The sequence below is a fragment of the Salmo salar genome, chromosome ssa06, assembly GCF_905237065.1.
Source record: "Salmo salar chromosome ssa06, Ssal_v3.1, whole genome shotgun sequence".
Classification (NCBI taxonomy): Eukaryota; Metazoa; Chordata; class Actinopteri; order Salmoniformes; family Salmonidae; genus Salmo; species Salmo salar.
This window is the reverse complement of record NC_059447.1, coordinates 45,660,629-45,675,717: the sequence shown is the minus strand read 5'-3', so window position 1 is coordinate 45,675,717 and position 15,089 is coordinate 45,660,629. Positions and strand designations below refer to the sequence as shown.

The 15,089-nt window shown below is 43.1% G+C and overlaps 1 protein-coding gene and 1 non-coding gene across 3 annotated transcripts in view; both read left to right on the top strand.

The window, feature by feature from the left end:
• Positions 1–15,089, top strand: part of LOC106607460 (sodium channel protein type 4 subunit alpha B) — a 55,772-nt gene that overhangs the window by 25,370 nt on the left and 15,313 nt on the right. For both annotated transcript variants that reach the window (XM_014204434.2, XM_014204433.2), the window contains exons 7-17: positions 1,338–1,429; positions 1,812–2,108; positions 5,180–5,243; positions 5,427–5,568; positions 5,784–5,996; positions 6,293–6,514; positions 7,208–7,328; positions 7,788–8,026; positions 8,218–8,391; positions 11,912–12,268; positions 13,083–13,559. In XM_014204434.2, the coding sequence (XP_014059909.1) occupies positions 1,338–1,429; positions 1,812–2,108; positions 5,180–5,243; positions 5,427–5,568; positions 5,784–5,996; positions 6,293–6,514; positions 7,208–7,328; positions 7,788–8,026; positions 8,218–8,391; positions 11,912–12,268; positions 13,083–13,559 (2,398 nt within the window). The remainder of the gene's footprint in view (positions 1–1,337; positions 1,430–1,811; positions 2,109–5,179; positions 5,244–5,426; positions 5,569–5,783; positions 5,997–6,292; positions 6,515–7,207; positions 7,329–7,787; positions 8,027–8,217; positions 8,392–11,911; positions 12,269–13,082; positions 13,560–15,089) is intronic.
• On the top strand, positions 14,913–14,967 carry LOC123743592 (U7 small nuclear RNA). Its single transcript, XR_006770448.1, has one exon. It is a non-coding gene; the product is annotated as a U7 small nuclear RNA (small nuclear RNA).

Here is a 15,089-nt window from a genome sequence, read left to right as displayed (position 1 = left end):
ACGATGACTTCCACGTCCACGACCTGGTCAAAACCACCTAGAATACAACTTTATTTGCTCAAAACCACCTAGAAAGGACTAGTCCCCCCTGCCTCCGATCCTCACACCTGTGCACTCACCTTAGGTCGAGTCCTATTTCAACTCAGTCAATTCAGGAAGTGAGGTGAAATTCAGTACTCACCAAAGTTGAAATATTGGGAAACGTTTAATTCATAACGGGAATGTCAATCCATTTCCTGAATTGACTGGACTGAAATGGAACTCTCTGCCACCATGACACTTCCCTGTCATTATTGTGGACATGTTCCCTGCCCCGTGTCTCGTCCAGGGTCAGAAATTTGCTAAAAGTGTGAACTCTGTGACTCAGATCGACTAGTCTTTTGTAAACAGTACAAAGCTTGCGTGTATTTCCTTTTCTTTAAAGCAGCAAAGTTTTCATTTTGTTTGGCTAAGTAGTTCTAATTGTAAATCGCTCTGGATAAGACCGTCTGCAAAATGACTCAAATATAAATATAAAATATATCTCTCCATCCCTTTATCTCACTCTTTCTCTCTCCATAATGCCCTTCTACACCGCTTGCCTCGCTTCATCATGGAGCCCCAATGAATGAAAATATTTGTCCACTTGCAAAGGACGGTCACACACCACACTCTGGGTCTATTTATAGGTGCTCACCTCCTTCCCGGGTTTTGTTTGTCCCAGTACCAAATGGCTGAAGGTCTGTGGCGGTCCAAAGTGCTGCACTATGACAGTACTGTATATGGCCTTGGAGCCCCGATGAAAAGCAACACCATACAGTTCATCCAGCTAGTTTCAATCATGTAAATATAAGATTACAAATATTTGAGTTACTGTACTTATAAGTGGGTTAAGGATCCTACTATCAAAATCTGAAACAGAGCTTGTTTCTGTGGAGCCCAGTGTGATCTAGTTTCTTTCAAATGTATTTTTGTAAGTGTCATCCTTCTTCAAACATTGAAACTTTTGCTGGTGAGTCCCAGCCACATCATGACGTATGCCACTTCATAACCAAATCTCCATATGGTGTCTTACTAGTCTAGTCACACTCCTGCCTTCTGCAGTCAGTTTACAGATAACACTGCCATTTGGCTCTAGAAGTAGACAGTTACCCTGAGCTAAACATATCCTCCGCTAAACCATATCTTTTACCATAGCAACCCTCTGATCCTCTATGTTAGAATAACAACTGAGCCAATGGTATTAAATGTACATTTAAAGTCCATGAAACTGAACAGATTTTTGTTCAGCTGACACATCAACTGCCAACTCCTCTATTCTAATGTGTGGTTGTGTTGTCATGTTTTGTGCTCGGCAGGTACCTCACAGAGTTCGTTGACCTGGGCAACGTGTCTGCCCTCAGGACGTTCCGTGTGCTCCGAGCCCTTAAAACAATCACAGTAATTCCCGGTACGTGTCACATAAGAAGGTCCAAATCCCACTGGGGTGTGTTTGTTTACTGCACCACCTGCTTTTGAGCACCTGCTTTGGGTCCTGTGTACCTCAGTTGGAAAGTGTGTGGTGCTAGCAACCCTAGGGTTGTTTTGGGTTATATTCCCGCACTGTATTGTAAGTCACCTTGATAAAAGGCATCTGCTAAATGGCATCTGTTATTATATTATAAGCACAATGCTCTGCAAGCTACACAATAAAAAAATGGGTTATTAATGACACCATACAGAGAACAAGGATATCAAGCACAATCAAATATTCTCAACGTTATGTTATTCATTCTTCGACAAATAGTTTTCAGGTCACAGATTATTTGAATGATTTTTTTTGTTATTTTAAGGTCTGAAAACCATTGTGGGCGCTTTGATCCAGTCAGTGAAGAAGCTGGCTGATGTGATGATCCTAACAGTGTTCTGCCTGGCTGTGTTCGCTCTGGTCGGCCTTCAACTGTTCATGGGAAACCTGAAGCAGAAGTGTGTTTACTGGCCCCCTGTGGAATGGCGTTTAAACTCTACCAACATGGACAACATCACAATGGCCTTCAACGACACTGATGGTTTTAATAACGTTATGGGCTACAATGGCACAAACAGCGGCAACAGTACGTGGGACTTCAAGGCATACATCGACGATAAAGGTATTGACAGGCTTTTGATGGCACATTGATGTGTGGAAGGGGAGTTGATAATGGCCTAATGAACCATTATATTATATTAATTGGGAATTTATCATGGCACTTACTGTATGATAGTTTTAAATAAGTATATAAATCTGTATAAGTATATACATTTCTGTAAGTAGTATACACATTTCAATAAGAAATAGAAAAAATGCATGCTTCAGTAAAACTATGGGCTATAATGACACAGAGCTTGGCAACAGCACGTGGGACAATGCATACATCAATGATTAAGGTAGTGACAGGCTTTTGATGGCACATTGATTCAGGGAATTGATAATGACTTACTGAACCGTTAACTATATATTAGTTGGGATTTTGTCACAGTACTATATGATATTAAGTACAGTGCCTTTGGAAAGTATTCAGACCCCTTGACTTTTCCCACATTTCGTAATGTTACTTTAAAACCTTATTCAGCAATCTACACACAATACCCCATAATGACAAAGCGAAAACAGGTTTAAATTTTTTTTTTTTTTAATGAAATACCTTATTTACTTATGAGACTCGAAATTGAGCTCATCCTGTTTCCATTAATCATCCTTGAGATGTTTATACAACTTGATTGGAGTCCACCTGTGGTAAATTCAATTGATTTGACATTTTATTACATTTTTATTTCACCTTTATTTAACCAGGTAGGCTAGTTGAGAACAAGTTCTCATTTACAACTGCGACCTGGCCAAGATAAAGCAAAGCAGTTCGACACATACAACAACACAGAGTTACACATGAAATAAACAAACATACAGTCTATAATACAGGAGAAAAAGTCTATATACAGTGTGTGCAAATGAGGTAGGGTAAGGGAGGGAAGGCAATAAATAGGCCATGGTGGCGAAGTAATTACAATATAGCAATTAAACACTGGAATGGTAGATGTGCAGAAGATGAATGTGCAAGTAGAGATACTGGGGTGCAAAGGAGCAAGATAAATAAATAAATACAGTATGGGGATGAGGTAGTTGGATGGGCTATTTACAGATGGCCTATGTACAGGTGCAGTGATCTGTGAGCTGCTCTGATGATTTGATTACATGATTACATGATTTGGAAAGGCACACACCTGTCTATATAAGGTCCCACAGTTGACAGTGCATGTTTGAGCAAAAACAAGCCATGAGGTCGAAGGCATTGTCCGTAGAGCTCCGAGACAGGATTGTGTCGAGGCACAGATCTGGGGTAGGGCACCAAAACCTTTATGCAGTATTGAAGGTCCCCAAGAACACAGTGGCCTCCATCATTCTTAAATGGAAGAAGTTTGGAATCACCAAGACTCTTGCTAGAGCTGGCCAAACTTAGCAATAGGGGGAGAAGAGCTTTGGTCAGGGAGGTGACCAGAACCCGATGATCACTCTGACAGAGCTCCAGAGTTCCTATGTGGAGATGGGAGAACCTTCAAGAAGGACAACCAGCTCTGCAGCACTCCACCAATCAGGCCTTTATGCTAGAGTAGCCAGACGGAAGCCACTCCTCAGTAGAAAACACATGACAGCCCGCTTGGAGTTTGCCAAAGGGCAGCTAAAGACTGTCAGACCATGAGAAACAAGATTCTCTGGTCTAATGAAACCAAGATTAAACTCTTTGGCCTGAATGCCAAGTGTCATGTCTGGAGGAAACCTGGCACCATCCCTACGGTGAAGCATGGGGGTGGCAGCATCATGCTGTGGGGGTGTTTTTCAGCGGCAGGGACTGGGAGACTAGTCAGAATCGAGGCAAAGATGAACTGAGCAAAGTACAGAGAGATCCTTGATGAAAACCTGCTCCAGAGTGCTCAGAACCTCAGACTGGGGCGAATGTTCACCTTCCAACAGGACAACGACCCTAAGCACACAGCCAAGACAACGCAGGAGTGACTTCGGGACTAGTCTCTGAATGTCCTTGAGTGGCCCAGCCTGAGCCCAGACTTGAACCCGATCGAACATCTCTGGAGAGATCGGAAAATAGCTGTGCATTAACGCTGCCCATCCAACCTGACAGAGCTTGAGAGGATCTGCAGAGAAGAATGGGAGAAACTCCCCAAATACAGGTGTGCCCGGCTTGTAGTGTCATACCCAAGTAGACTCAGGGCTGTGATTGCTGGTAAAGGGGCTGGTAAAGGGGCTTCATCAAAGTAAAGGGTCTGAATACTTACAGTGGGGGAAAAAAGTTTTTGATCCCCTGCTGATTTTGTACGTTTGCCCACTGATAAAGAAAGGATCAGTCTATAATGTTAATGGTAGGTTTATTTGAACAGTGAGAGACAGAATAACATGGATGGGTATTACAGCATGACAATGACGCAAAACACACGGCCAAGGCAACAAAGGAGTGGCTCAAGAAGAAGCACATTAAGGTCCTGGAGTGGCTTAGCCAGTCTCCAGACCTTAATCCCATAGAAAATCTGTGGAGGGAGCTGAAGGTTCGAGTTGCCAAACGTCAGCCTCGAAACCTTAATGACTTGGAGAAGATCTGCAAAGAGGAGTGGGACAAAATCCCTCCTGAGATGTGTGCAAACCTGGTGGCCAACTACAAGAAACGTCTGACCTCTGTGATTGCCAACAAGGGTTTTGCCACCAAAGTACTAAGTCATGTTTTGCAGAGGGGTCAAATACTTATTTCCCTCATTAAAATGCAAATAATTTTATAACATTTTTGACACGCGTTTTTCTGGATTTTTTTGTTGTTATTCTGTCTCTCACTGTTCAAATAAACCTACCATTAAAATTATAGACTGATCATTTCTTTGTAAGTGGGCAAACGTACAAAATCAGCAGGGGATCAAATACTTTTTTCCCCCACTGTATGTAAATGTGATATATTTTTTTAAATAAATTAGCAAAAAAATCTAAAAACCTGTTTTTGCTTTGTCGTTATGGGATATTGTGTGTAGATTGATGAGGAAAAAAACAATTGAATCAATTATAGAATAAGGCTGTAAGGTAACAAAATGTGGAAAAAGTTAAAGAGGCTGAATACTTTCCGAATGCACTGTATATCAACTTGATGCACTCTCTAATGGAGGTCCCTTCTCTGTTTTCCTCCAGTGAACCATTACTTCCTTCCTGGAATGTTAGACCCTCTTCTTTGTGGAAACGCTTCTGATGCTGGGTAGGTTTTTCGGGATATCAGAGTTGAGCATATGGGTAGCTTTATAATCTTGCCTTGTCTCTGTTGATAAAGCAATATATGGTGTAAAGTATTTTAACATAATTAAAATATAACATATCTTTGAATGCTGAAGATCATAAGTCCCATTCAATGTGTTGTGCCACTTCATTGGCATTTTGACAGAAATTGCCCTGAAGGATACACGTGTATGAAGGCCGGAGGGAATCCCAACTATGGATACACAAGCTACGACAGTTTTGGATGGGCCTACCTTGCCCTATTTCGGCTCATGACACAGGACTTCTGGGAAAATCTATTCCAGCTGGTGCGTATACATCATGTGCTTCGATGACAACGACATAGAGATGTATTTGCTTCTGACATTTCCTGAAATTTACATCTGTAACATCAGCCGGTAGACCAGGATTGAATTTGAGAGATTGCAATCTTATGTGTCATCAGGGATATTGATACGGAAAGAGTACTCACTCGGTTTCATGGTGAGTTAACTGGCCGTTTCCCCCCCCCCCTTACCCATAGACTCTTCGCTCAGCAGGGAAAACCTATATGATTTTCTTTGTGGTGGTGATCTTCCTGGGCTCGTTCTACCTGATTAACCTGATCCTGGCTGTGGTGGCCATGGCGTATGCTGAGCAGAATGAGGCCACCATGGCCGAGGCCAAGGAGAAGGAGGAGGAGTATGCCATGATCATGGTGCAACTGAAGGAAAGGAGAGACGCAGAGGTCAAAGAGGTGTGATCAACTTACTATGTATGTAAAGTGCTTTGAGCATCTGGGAAGAAAAGTCCCTATATATAAATCCAATCAACAAACAATAAATTGCACTCTTTGATCAGATGATCGTTGATAGAGTAAGATTTCGTTAGTCGATTCAACTCTAGATTCAAATGTCTAACGAACTTGATGAATACAAAAAATACCTAGTAATCATACTAAGTGTTAATTTGCAGATTATTGCTCATGTTGGTCGTTCTCGTCCTTGGTTTGTTTGATTCTGGTCAATGATTGACTGATTATTTGACTGACAGAGACATGACAGGCATCATGAACACCATGAACACGCTGAAATTGCTGGCAGTCAGACGTCACTGTCCAGTAGAACGTCTAAGAAAGAGAAAGGTGAAAAGGCAGATCAAGAGGTTGCTGATGAGGCGTGTACATCCTCCAGCCTTTATAGCGAGGCTATAAAGGACTCCAATGGAGGCCTCATGATCAGTGCCAACGCCCACAAGGTCCTGGCAGACCAGGAGGTGAGCTGCATGGCTCAGATGGATTGCTGTGCTCTTGATGTTATTACCTTTTTCACACTAATGTGCCGACCTGAACCAAACTGTGCTGGCTCGGATATTGTTTATTCACATTTTCCTTTTCAGGACGGTTTTAGGAACAATGATGAATGCATAACCAACTCAGTACAGCTTGGTTTGGTTAGGCTCGGTTTGGCTCTGAAAAAGTGGGTTGCTGGCCTCCCGAGTGGCGCAGTAGTGTCTAAGGCACTGTATCGTGTTCGATCCCGGGCTGTATCACAACCGGCCATGATCGGGAGTCCCATAGGTCGGCGCACAATTGGCCCAGCGTCATCCGGGTTAGGGGAGGGTTTGGCCGGGGGGACTTTCTTGGCTCATTGCGCTCTAACGACTCCTTGGGGTGGGCCGCGCGCCTGCAAGCTGACCTCGGTGGTCAGGTGAATGGTGTTTCCTCCGACACATTGGTGCGGCTGGCTTCCGGGTTAAGCGGGCGAGTGTTAAGAAGCGTGGTTTGGCGGGTCATGTTTCGGAGGACGCATGACGCGACCTTCGCCTCCCAAGCCCGTTGAGGAGTTGCAGCGATGAGACAAGATCGAAATTGGGGAGAAAAAAAAGGGGTAAAATATAGATATATTTTTTAAGTGTGTTGCTATGCGCCTGATGGTTAAGTGTGTCTTGTTTCTCTTTGTTCTACAGTCTGCTGTTGTGTTGAAGAGCGCCAGTGGTCTGAAGGGGAGTAACGACCAGCTGGAAGTAGTAGGCCTGCAGAAGAAGACACCCAGTTCATCCAGTGTTTACAGCCAAGATGCCATGGACGGTAACTGTCACAAATCGCAATGGATCTGTATACGAGAAATGAAATGTCCTAAGGAATCCTTGTGTGGGACTGGAATGTGATGTATAGGACTGTGATATCCACCAATACCTGTGTTCCAATTGGCTACTGTATTAGAGCAACGGCTTCTTTTATATTATTTTATGAGTTATGCAGAGTTTCATCATCAAAGTTTCCCATCTAATGCACTGATGGCGCATTGTGTCAGCTTCTTTAGCTATAAGACCTACAACCCAAGGCCTTACACGTTTTAACTTTAGGTGCTCAAGATAAGTAATACTTTTCAAGACCTACATAGACCTTAATAATATTTTTGAACTTTAGTTGCTGCAAACAATAAATAAAGGTTGAAAACAAATCATGAACCCATAAAAAATCCTTATCGTGAAGGGTTGTGTACAAAATAACTAACAGCCTCCTCCTTTACCCTCATTCCAACAGATTTGGAGGAGGAACTGAGACCTTGTCCGCCTTGCTGGTACAAGTGTTCAGACATATTCCTGAAATGGAACTGCTGTGTGCCCTGGGTGACTTTCAAGAAGTGGATGTACTTCATAGTGATGGACCCATTCGTGGATTTGGGTATCACCATCTGCATTGTACTCAACACCATGTTCATGGCCATGGAGCACTACCCCATGACACCAGAGTTTGAAGAAGTGCTGAGTGTGGGGAACTTGGTGAGTTACCTTCCTTAATGATGCTCTTCCACTTCACCTCTTCTGAAGCCATGATAAGGATACCTTAGAAATCTCTCTCTCAAATTGATCATGTTAAAAATGCAGGGTTACAGTGCAGAATCTGCATATCTACACATGGCACAGTTTTCAATATAATTCACTAGGCCCCCCCTCTCTCATCTCTTGTACAGGTCTTCACAGGAATCTTCACAGCAGAGATGGTGCTGAAGCTTATCGCCATGGATCCGTACTACTACTTCCAGGTCGGGTGGAACATCTTCGACAGCATCATTGTGACAATGAGCCTGGTGGAGCTGGGGCTGGCCAACGTCGAGGGTCTGTCCGTGCTCCGTTCCTTCCGTCTGGTGAGAGTAACTCCACCCAAAGTTTAGAACACACTCTCTCAGTGTAACTGTGCAGTGAGAATGGATCCCGATAGATCAAAGCATTTTCATAAAATAGTTGCAAGAGTAGGGTTGCAAACTACTGGGTAAATTACCAAAGTTACCGGAATCTTCTGTAATTTGGGTAATTAGCAGGTCATCTATGGCAATCTGTGGTAACTTTGGTCATTTATACTTGAACACTATATATATTATGTATTCATATTACTCATTTTGTATATCTGTGTCCATACTGTCCATGAATTTCTAGTGGATAGACTATATGGTTGAATAGAAAATAGCCTAATTAATGAAAGAAGCGTCTAATAAACAATGGCATTATTTTTTATCAACTCTGCAACTCTTCCAACTATTGACTTTTTTTCACATCAGTTTGACGCTACAACATTTACAATAAAGATGTAGTAAAACACTATGTATTGACATAGTCAAATAAATAGGTGTGAAAATCTTTTGTAAACATATGTCACTAAGTTGATGGTTTATATTTAGGATAATGTTTTGCAGCTTTGTCATTACCTTTTTTATAACAAAAGTATCTTATTTATTATTTTATATATACCAAAAAATATATAAACGGGCTGATGACCTTGCGGTTGGGGAGCTTGGGCTGGTGGCTGATGGCTCGCTGGTTCGGGTCCCTGTTTTTAACCTTTTGGGAGTTCTGTCGACGTGCCCTTGAGCAGGGAGTTGACCCTGGATGCTTCTGTGTGTCGCTCTGGATGTGAGTCTGCTAGATTACTAATGTGATGTAGTTGTTGAGAGGCTTCACTGCATGTTTTAAATATTCAGTTAGAAAAATAATATATATATATAAATGCAACAATTTCAACCCTTTTACTGAATTACAGTTCATATAAGGAAATCAGTTAATTTAAATAAATGAATTAGGCCCTAATCTATGGATTTCACATTGTCTGGGCAGGGGCGCAGCCATGGGTGGGCCTGGAAGGGCATAGGCCTACTGTAATGGGTGCGTGTTGGTGGCAGGGAAGTCAGGCGCAGGAGAATCGAACTTGGTATAAACGGAGTTGTTTAATCAGTGCTTCACAAAACTCCAAAACCAAAATACAAAATAATAAAAAGTGGGTACAAAACCCGTCGCGCACCAACACATAATACACAAACATACAATCAAACAATCTCCGACAAGGACATGAGGGGAAACAGAGGGTTAAATACACAACATGTAATTGATGGGATTGGAACCAGGTGTGAAGGAAGACAAGACAAAACCAATGGAAAATGAAAAATGGATCAGTGATGGCTAGAAGGTCGGTGACGTCGACCGCCGAACACCGCCCGAACAAGGAGAGGGACCGACTTCGGCGGAAGTCGTGACACCTACCCGCTGGGAAGCCAGGCCCAGCCAATCAGAATACATTTTTACCCACAAAAGGGCTTTATTACAGACAGAATTACTCCTCAGTTTCATCAGTTCTTCAGGTGGCTGGTCTCAGACCATATCGCAGATGAAGAAGCCGGATGTGGAGGTGGCATGGTTATACATAGTCTGCAGTTGTGAGGCTGGTTGGACGTACTGCCAAATTCTCTAAAACGACATCGGAGGTGGTTTATGGTAGAGAAATTCTCTGGCAACAGCTCTGGTGGACTTTCCTGCAGTCAACATGCCAATCGCATGCTCCGTCAAAACTTGAGACATCTGTGACGTTGTGTTGTGTGACTGTCACGGGCGTCGTATGAATTGGACCAAAATGCAGCGGGAATGTGAATGCTCATTATCTTCTTTATTAAAATAAATGAACACTGAACAAAAACAATGACGAAAACAGTCTCGTCAGGTGCAACAAACACTAAACAGGAAACAACTACCCACAAATCCCATAGAAAAAACACGCACCCCAAGGCTAGTGCGAGGAGCGGGAACAGGACGTACTAGACTGGGCTGATGCACTGGAGGCCTGGTACGTGGTTCTGGCTTTGGAGGCGCCAGACTAGAGACACGCACCTCAAGGCTAGTGTGAGGAGCAGGAACTGGATACACCGGGCCATGAGTTGGCACTGGAGGTCTGGAGCGCACCTCCTGCACAACCCGTCCTGGCTGGATGGTAATAGTAGCCCTGCACGAGCGGAGTGCTGGCACAGGGCGAACTGGGCTGTGAAGAGGCCTGATGGCTGCCATGCGTAGAGCAGGCGTAGGGTAGCCTGGGCCTAGGAGGCGCACTGGTGGCCAGATGTGCTGCGCAGGCATCCTCATTCCAGGCTGGATGCCCACTCTAGCATGGCACTTGCGAGGGGCTGGGATCACTCGCACTGGACTGTGCGTGCGCATGGGCGAGATCGTGCGCACTTCCGCACACACCGGCACTCTCCACTCCACACGCTCCCCATAATAAACACGGGGAGTTGGTTTAGGGCTCACCCTTGGCCCAGCCAAACTACCCGTGTGCCCCCCCCAAAACATTTATTGGGGGTGCCTCTCAGGCTTCCTTGCCAACCGTGTCCCAGCATAGCGTTCTCTGTCCTCTCCAGCCTTCCTCCATGGTCCTTCTCCCGCTAGTATCTGCTCCCAAGTCCAAAACTCCTGCTGCTGCTCCTTCCTCCGCTGCTTGGTCCATTGGTGGTGGGTAGTTCTGTCACGGCCGTCGTATAAAGTGGACCAAAATGCAGCGGGAGTCTGTACACTCATCTTCTTTTTTATTGGCAGAAAGAAGGAAAAACAAAACAAAACACACCTATACAAAAACAACGACGACAAACAGTCCTGTAAGGCATACACGAAACAACTAACACAACCCAAAAACCCCGACAACACAAAACAAACACCCCCTGCCACGTCCTGACCAAACTACAATAACAAATAACCCCTCATACTGGTCAGGACGTGACAGTGACAAAACTGCACATTTTAGATTGGCCTTTTATTGTCCTCGGCACAAGGTGCACCTGTGTAATGATCATGCTGTTTAATCAGCTTCTTGATATGCCACACCTGCCAGGTGGATGGATTATCTTGGCAAAGGAGTAACGCTCTCTAAAAGGAATGTAAACAAGTTTGTGCATAAAATCTGAGAGAAATAAGCTGTTTGTGCGTATGGAACATTTCTGGGATCTTTAATATCATCTCATGAAACATCGGACCAACACTATATGTTGCGTTTATATTTTTGTTCAGTAAATAGTTTACATGTGAAAGCAACACAGAGGGCCATAAATAATTCCAGACACCTGTGATAATCTGAAGTACCCAAAAAGATCACTAGATGTCATGTGATTAAAAAAAACTTTAAAAAAAAAGAAAGTTACAAAAATGTTGGTAGTTTACTGGTAAACTTTAAAAGTTACCAGTAATATACCTTCCCTTTGCAACCCTATGCAAGATTAACATCACATTAGACACAAGTAAAGTGATACTAACTCTACAAACCTAATTATTGGCCAGTTTTCTCAATGGAAAATCAAGTTTCTAGGAAACCAGCCCTATGTAACCTAATAATGTCTCTGATTGTTTTGGGGGCAGATGCGTGTTTTCAAGCTGGCCAAATCCTGGCCCACACTCAACATGCTAATCAAGATCATCGGTAATTCAGTGGGCGCACTGGGTAACCTCACCCTGGTCCTGGCCATCATCGTGTTCATCTTCGCCGTGGTGGGCATGCAGCTCTTCGGCAAGAGCTACAAAGAGTGTGTCTGCAAGATCTCCTTGGACTGCGAGCTGCCCCGCTGGCACATGCATGACTTCTTTCACGCTTTTCTCATCATCTTCCGGGTGCTGTGCGGAGAGTGGATCGAGACCATGTGGGAATGCATGGAGGTGGCCGGACAGGGCATGTGTCTCGTCGTCTTCATGATGGTCATGGTCATCGGTAACCTAGTGGTGAGTGATGCATTGAACCATGGGATGTGGGCACTGGAGGGTGGGCATTGAAGTATTTTGGTGTTTAGTTAATTAATGGATTTCTCAAAAGGTGTAATGCACATACAATGAAAGATCAGGGAGAGTGTTCGGTGGAGTGCTCCATGCATACAGTGCACATACCACAGATGCAGCTCTTATGTTGCTGTTAAATAATGAGTAGATTATGCCAGCTCCATTCTTTTGATGGATACCAGGCGGTTCACTGTAAACGAAACTGGTTGTGTTTCCTCTTTGGTTATTCAGAGGACGAAGAGAGGAAATAGCTATGTCAGTTGAGGTAGCGAAAGCCTGACAACAAACGATGTGCCAAAGACAAACAGGGCTTTCTGTCTGAACTCCCGGGAGAATCCCGTAGACTAACAGGGGCATCGAATAGGATACACACCATTCACTCAATGGAGGGGCTATTATTAGCTCCATGATATGCGCCAGCAGTTCTGACCTTGGGGTGTTTGGGGATCCACTGGGGCAGGTGGCATAGAGAAAATAGCAGAGGGCTTACAGGAATCATGGAGGGGGCAGCCTTAAGTCTACAGATGATGTAACAGGCGTTTGAGGTTAGTCTAATACCACTGTTAGATAGTATTGAGAGGTAAAGTTACACGGTTACTGTCTAACTGACCTCTGGAAAAAGTTTTAGAAAACTTTTGACAATATTAACCAGAAAAGAATTTGGTAAATAATAATTTCACTACCCCTGGTTCAAGAGCATAGGGGACAATAATAACAAATACTATGTGCTAAAATCCAGTTGTTCTAACTATCCATCCAGGTGTTGAACCTCTTCTTGGCCTTGCTGCTGAGCTCGTTCAGCGGTGACAACCTGGCGGCTCCAGAGGAGGACGGGGAGATGAACAACCTGCAGATCGCCACCGGCAGGATCACCAGGGGCATCGACTGGGCCAAGGCCTACGTCATCAAGCAGTTCTGGATTATCATAGGGAAGCAGCCTGAGGAGGATGGAGACGGGGCTGACGGTAATGAGGGCAGTAATGGGGATGTGGATGGCCTCCCAAAGGACAGCTTGGCTTTGAAAAATATCAACTCCAGTGACAACCCAAAGGCTGATTTAGAGCTCAGAATGCTGGACGTTTGGATAGACGATGTTAACCCAAGTGGATTTCTTACAAATGACAATTTGACCCTGGATGTACCTATTGCCAAAATGGAGTCTGATGATGATGAGGATGACAGCTCTGAAGAGGAAGAAGGAGAAGGTGCAAATGGATATGCTAAAGAGGATACTGAGGTAAGACCTTTGCATTATTGATGAGTAAAACATGACACAGACATCTGTTCCCACTGGGCACACACTGGTTGAATCGACATTGTTTCCATGTCAGTTCAATGAAATTACGTTGATCCAACGTGGAATAGATGTTGAATTGATGTCTGTGCCCAGTGGGTTATATTTTGAGCGTTCATTACAAGCAACATAGAGAGTTATCAAGACTAAGGATTCATACTGACAAGAGAAATAACCAATATACAAGCACATGCACATCATATATTGTTATCAGTACTAGTACTAGTATTATTCTATTCAATATCAGTATTATTTTAATACTGATAAGATAAAGAACATTTTCCTTTTGGTACATTTTATGAGGTCTTTGGTTTCTTATAGTCATGGCCAAATCACTTAAGAAAACTACAGTATTTTTGTTCTGCGGTGACAATAAAAATTATTCTGTCTGCTGCTGACATGCAGGGTAGACTACCCACATAAAAAATCCTACAGTTTACTATATAATACTACAGTACTTACCAAAGAATGATGTAGTAATATGTATTATACTGTTGAATACTGTACTACACACTGTAGTATCCCCCGATCATGTGTAGTACTTACTATAGAATGTTGTAGCATTGTATACTGTAGAATACTATAGTAAATACTACAATATTATCCACCAACAAATACTATAGTAAAAATCCACAATAAGGATTTGCCACAATAGTGGACTTTGCGATTAGCCTTCAAAATAAAAGTATGGCATAATTCTACTATTTGTATTCATTTGCATCACTGTCAATGACATTCTTTTATTTTGAAGGCAAACTGCAAATTCCACTACTGTGATTAATCATTATTGTGTCTAGCTTCACAACACATAACCCGGTCTGGTCGAACCTCACTAGCCAGATGAAGCTAGCTGGCTGCTTATAATGTTAGCTTCGGGCAACAGGGTTAAGTAGCTGGCTAGCGATTTATTTTCATGAACGGAAGTTCAATTTCAATAGGCGAACAACAAGTGGCAACCTAGCTAATACTTACTCACAAAGATTCCTAAATCATTGCTAAGAATAATCAAAATGACTTCAGTTTCTACTGGTCATTGTTTTCAGGCTGGTTGTATTGGTGCTAGCTAGGTACCAAGCTAAAGCTAGCTACCCCAGAGGTTGCAAAAACAGTACAGTCCGCAAAAACACGACTATTGTAAATACTACAGTATTTAATTTGCAATTACCCTGCCCATTCCCCTCCCCCTACATGCCAAGTATAGGTCATATATTATGTTCCCTATAAGTTATAAAAAAGAGCAGAAGCTCTGAACTATCCGTTCAGACACCAGTCCTGCCGACTTACCTACAGGTTATGGAAAATTTGCTCTTTTAGTATTTCTCCAGTAGGTTTCCTCAAGGAGAAAGCCTTCACTTCTATGTTAAAGATAAAAGTAAAACACTACAGTAAATACTACAGTATACTACAGTCATCAAAAACACTACGGTAAATACTACAGTATACTACAATCCGCAAAAACACAACATTAATTAC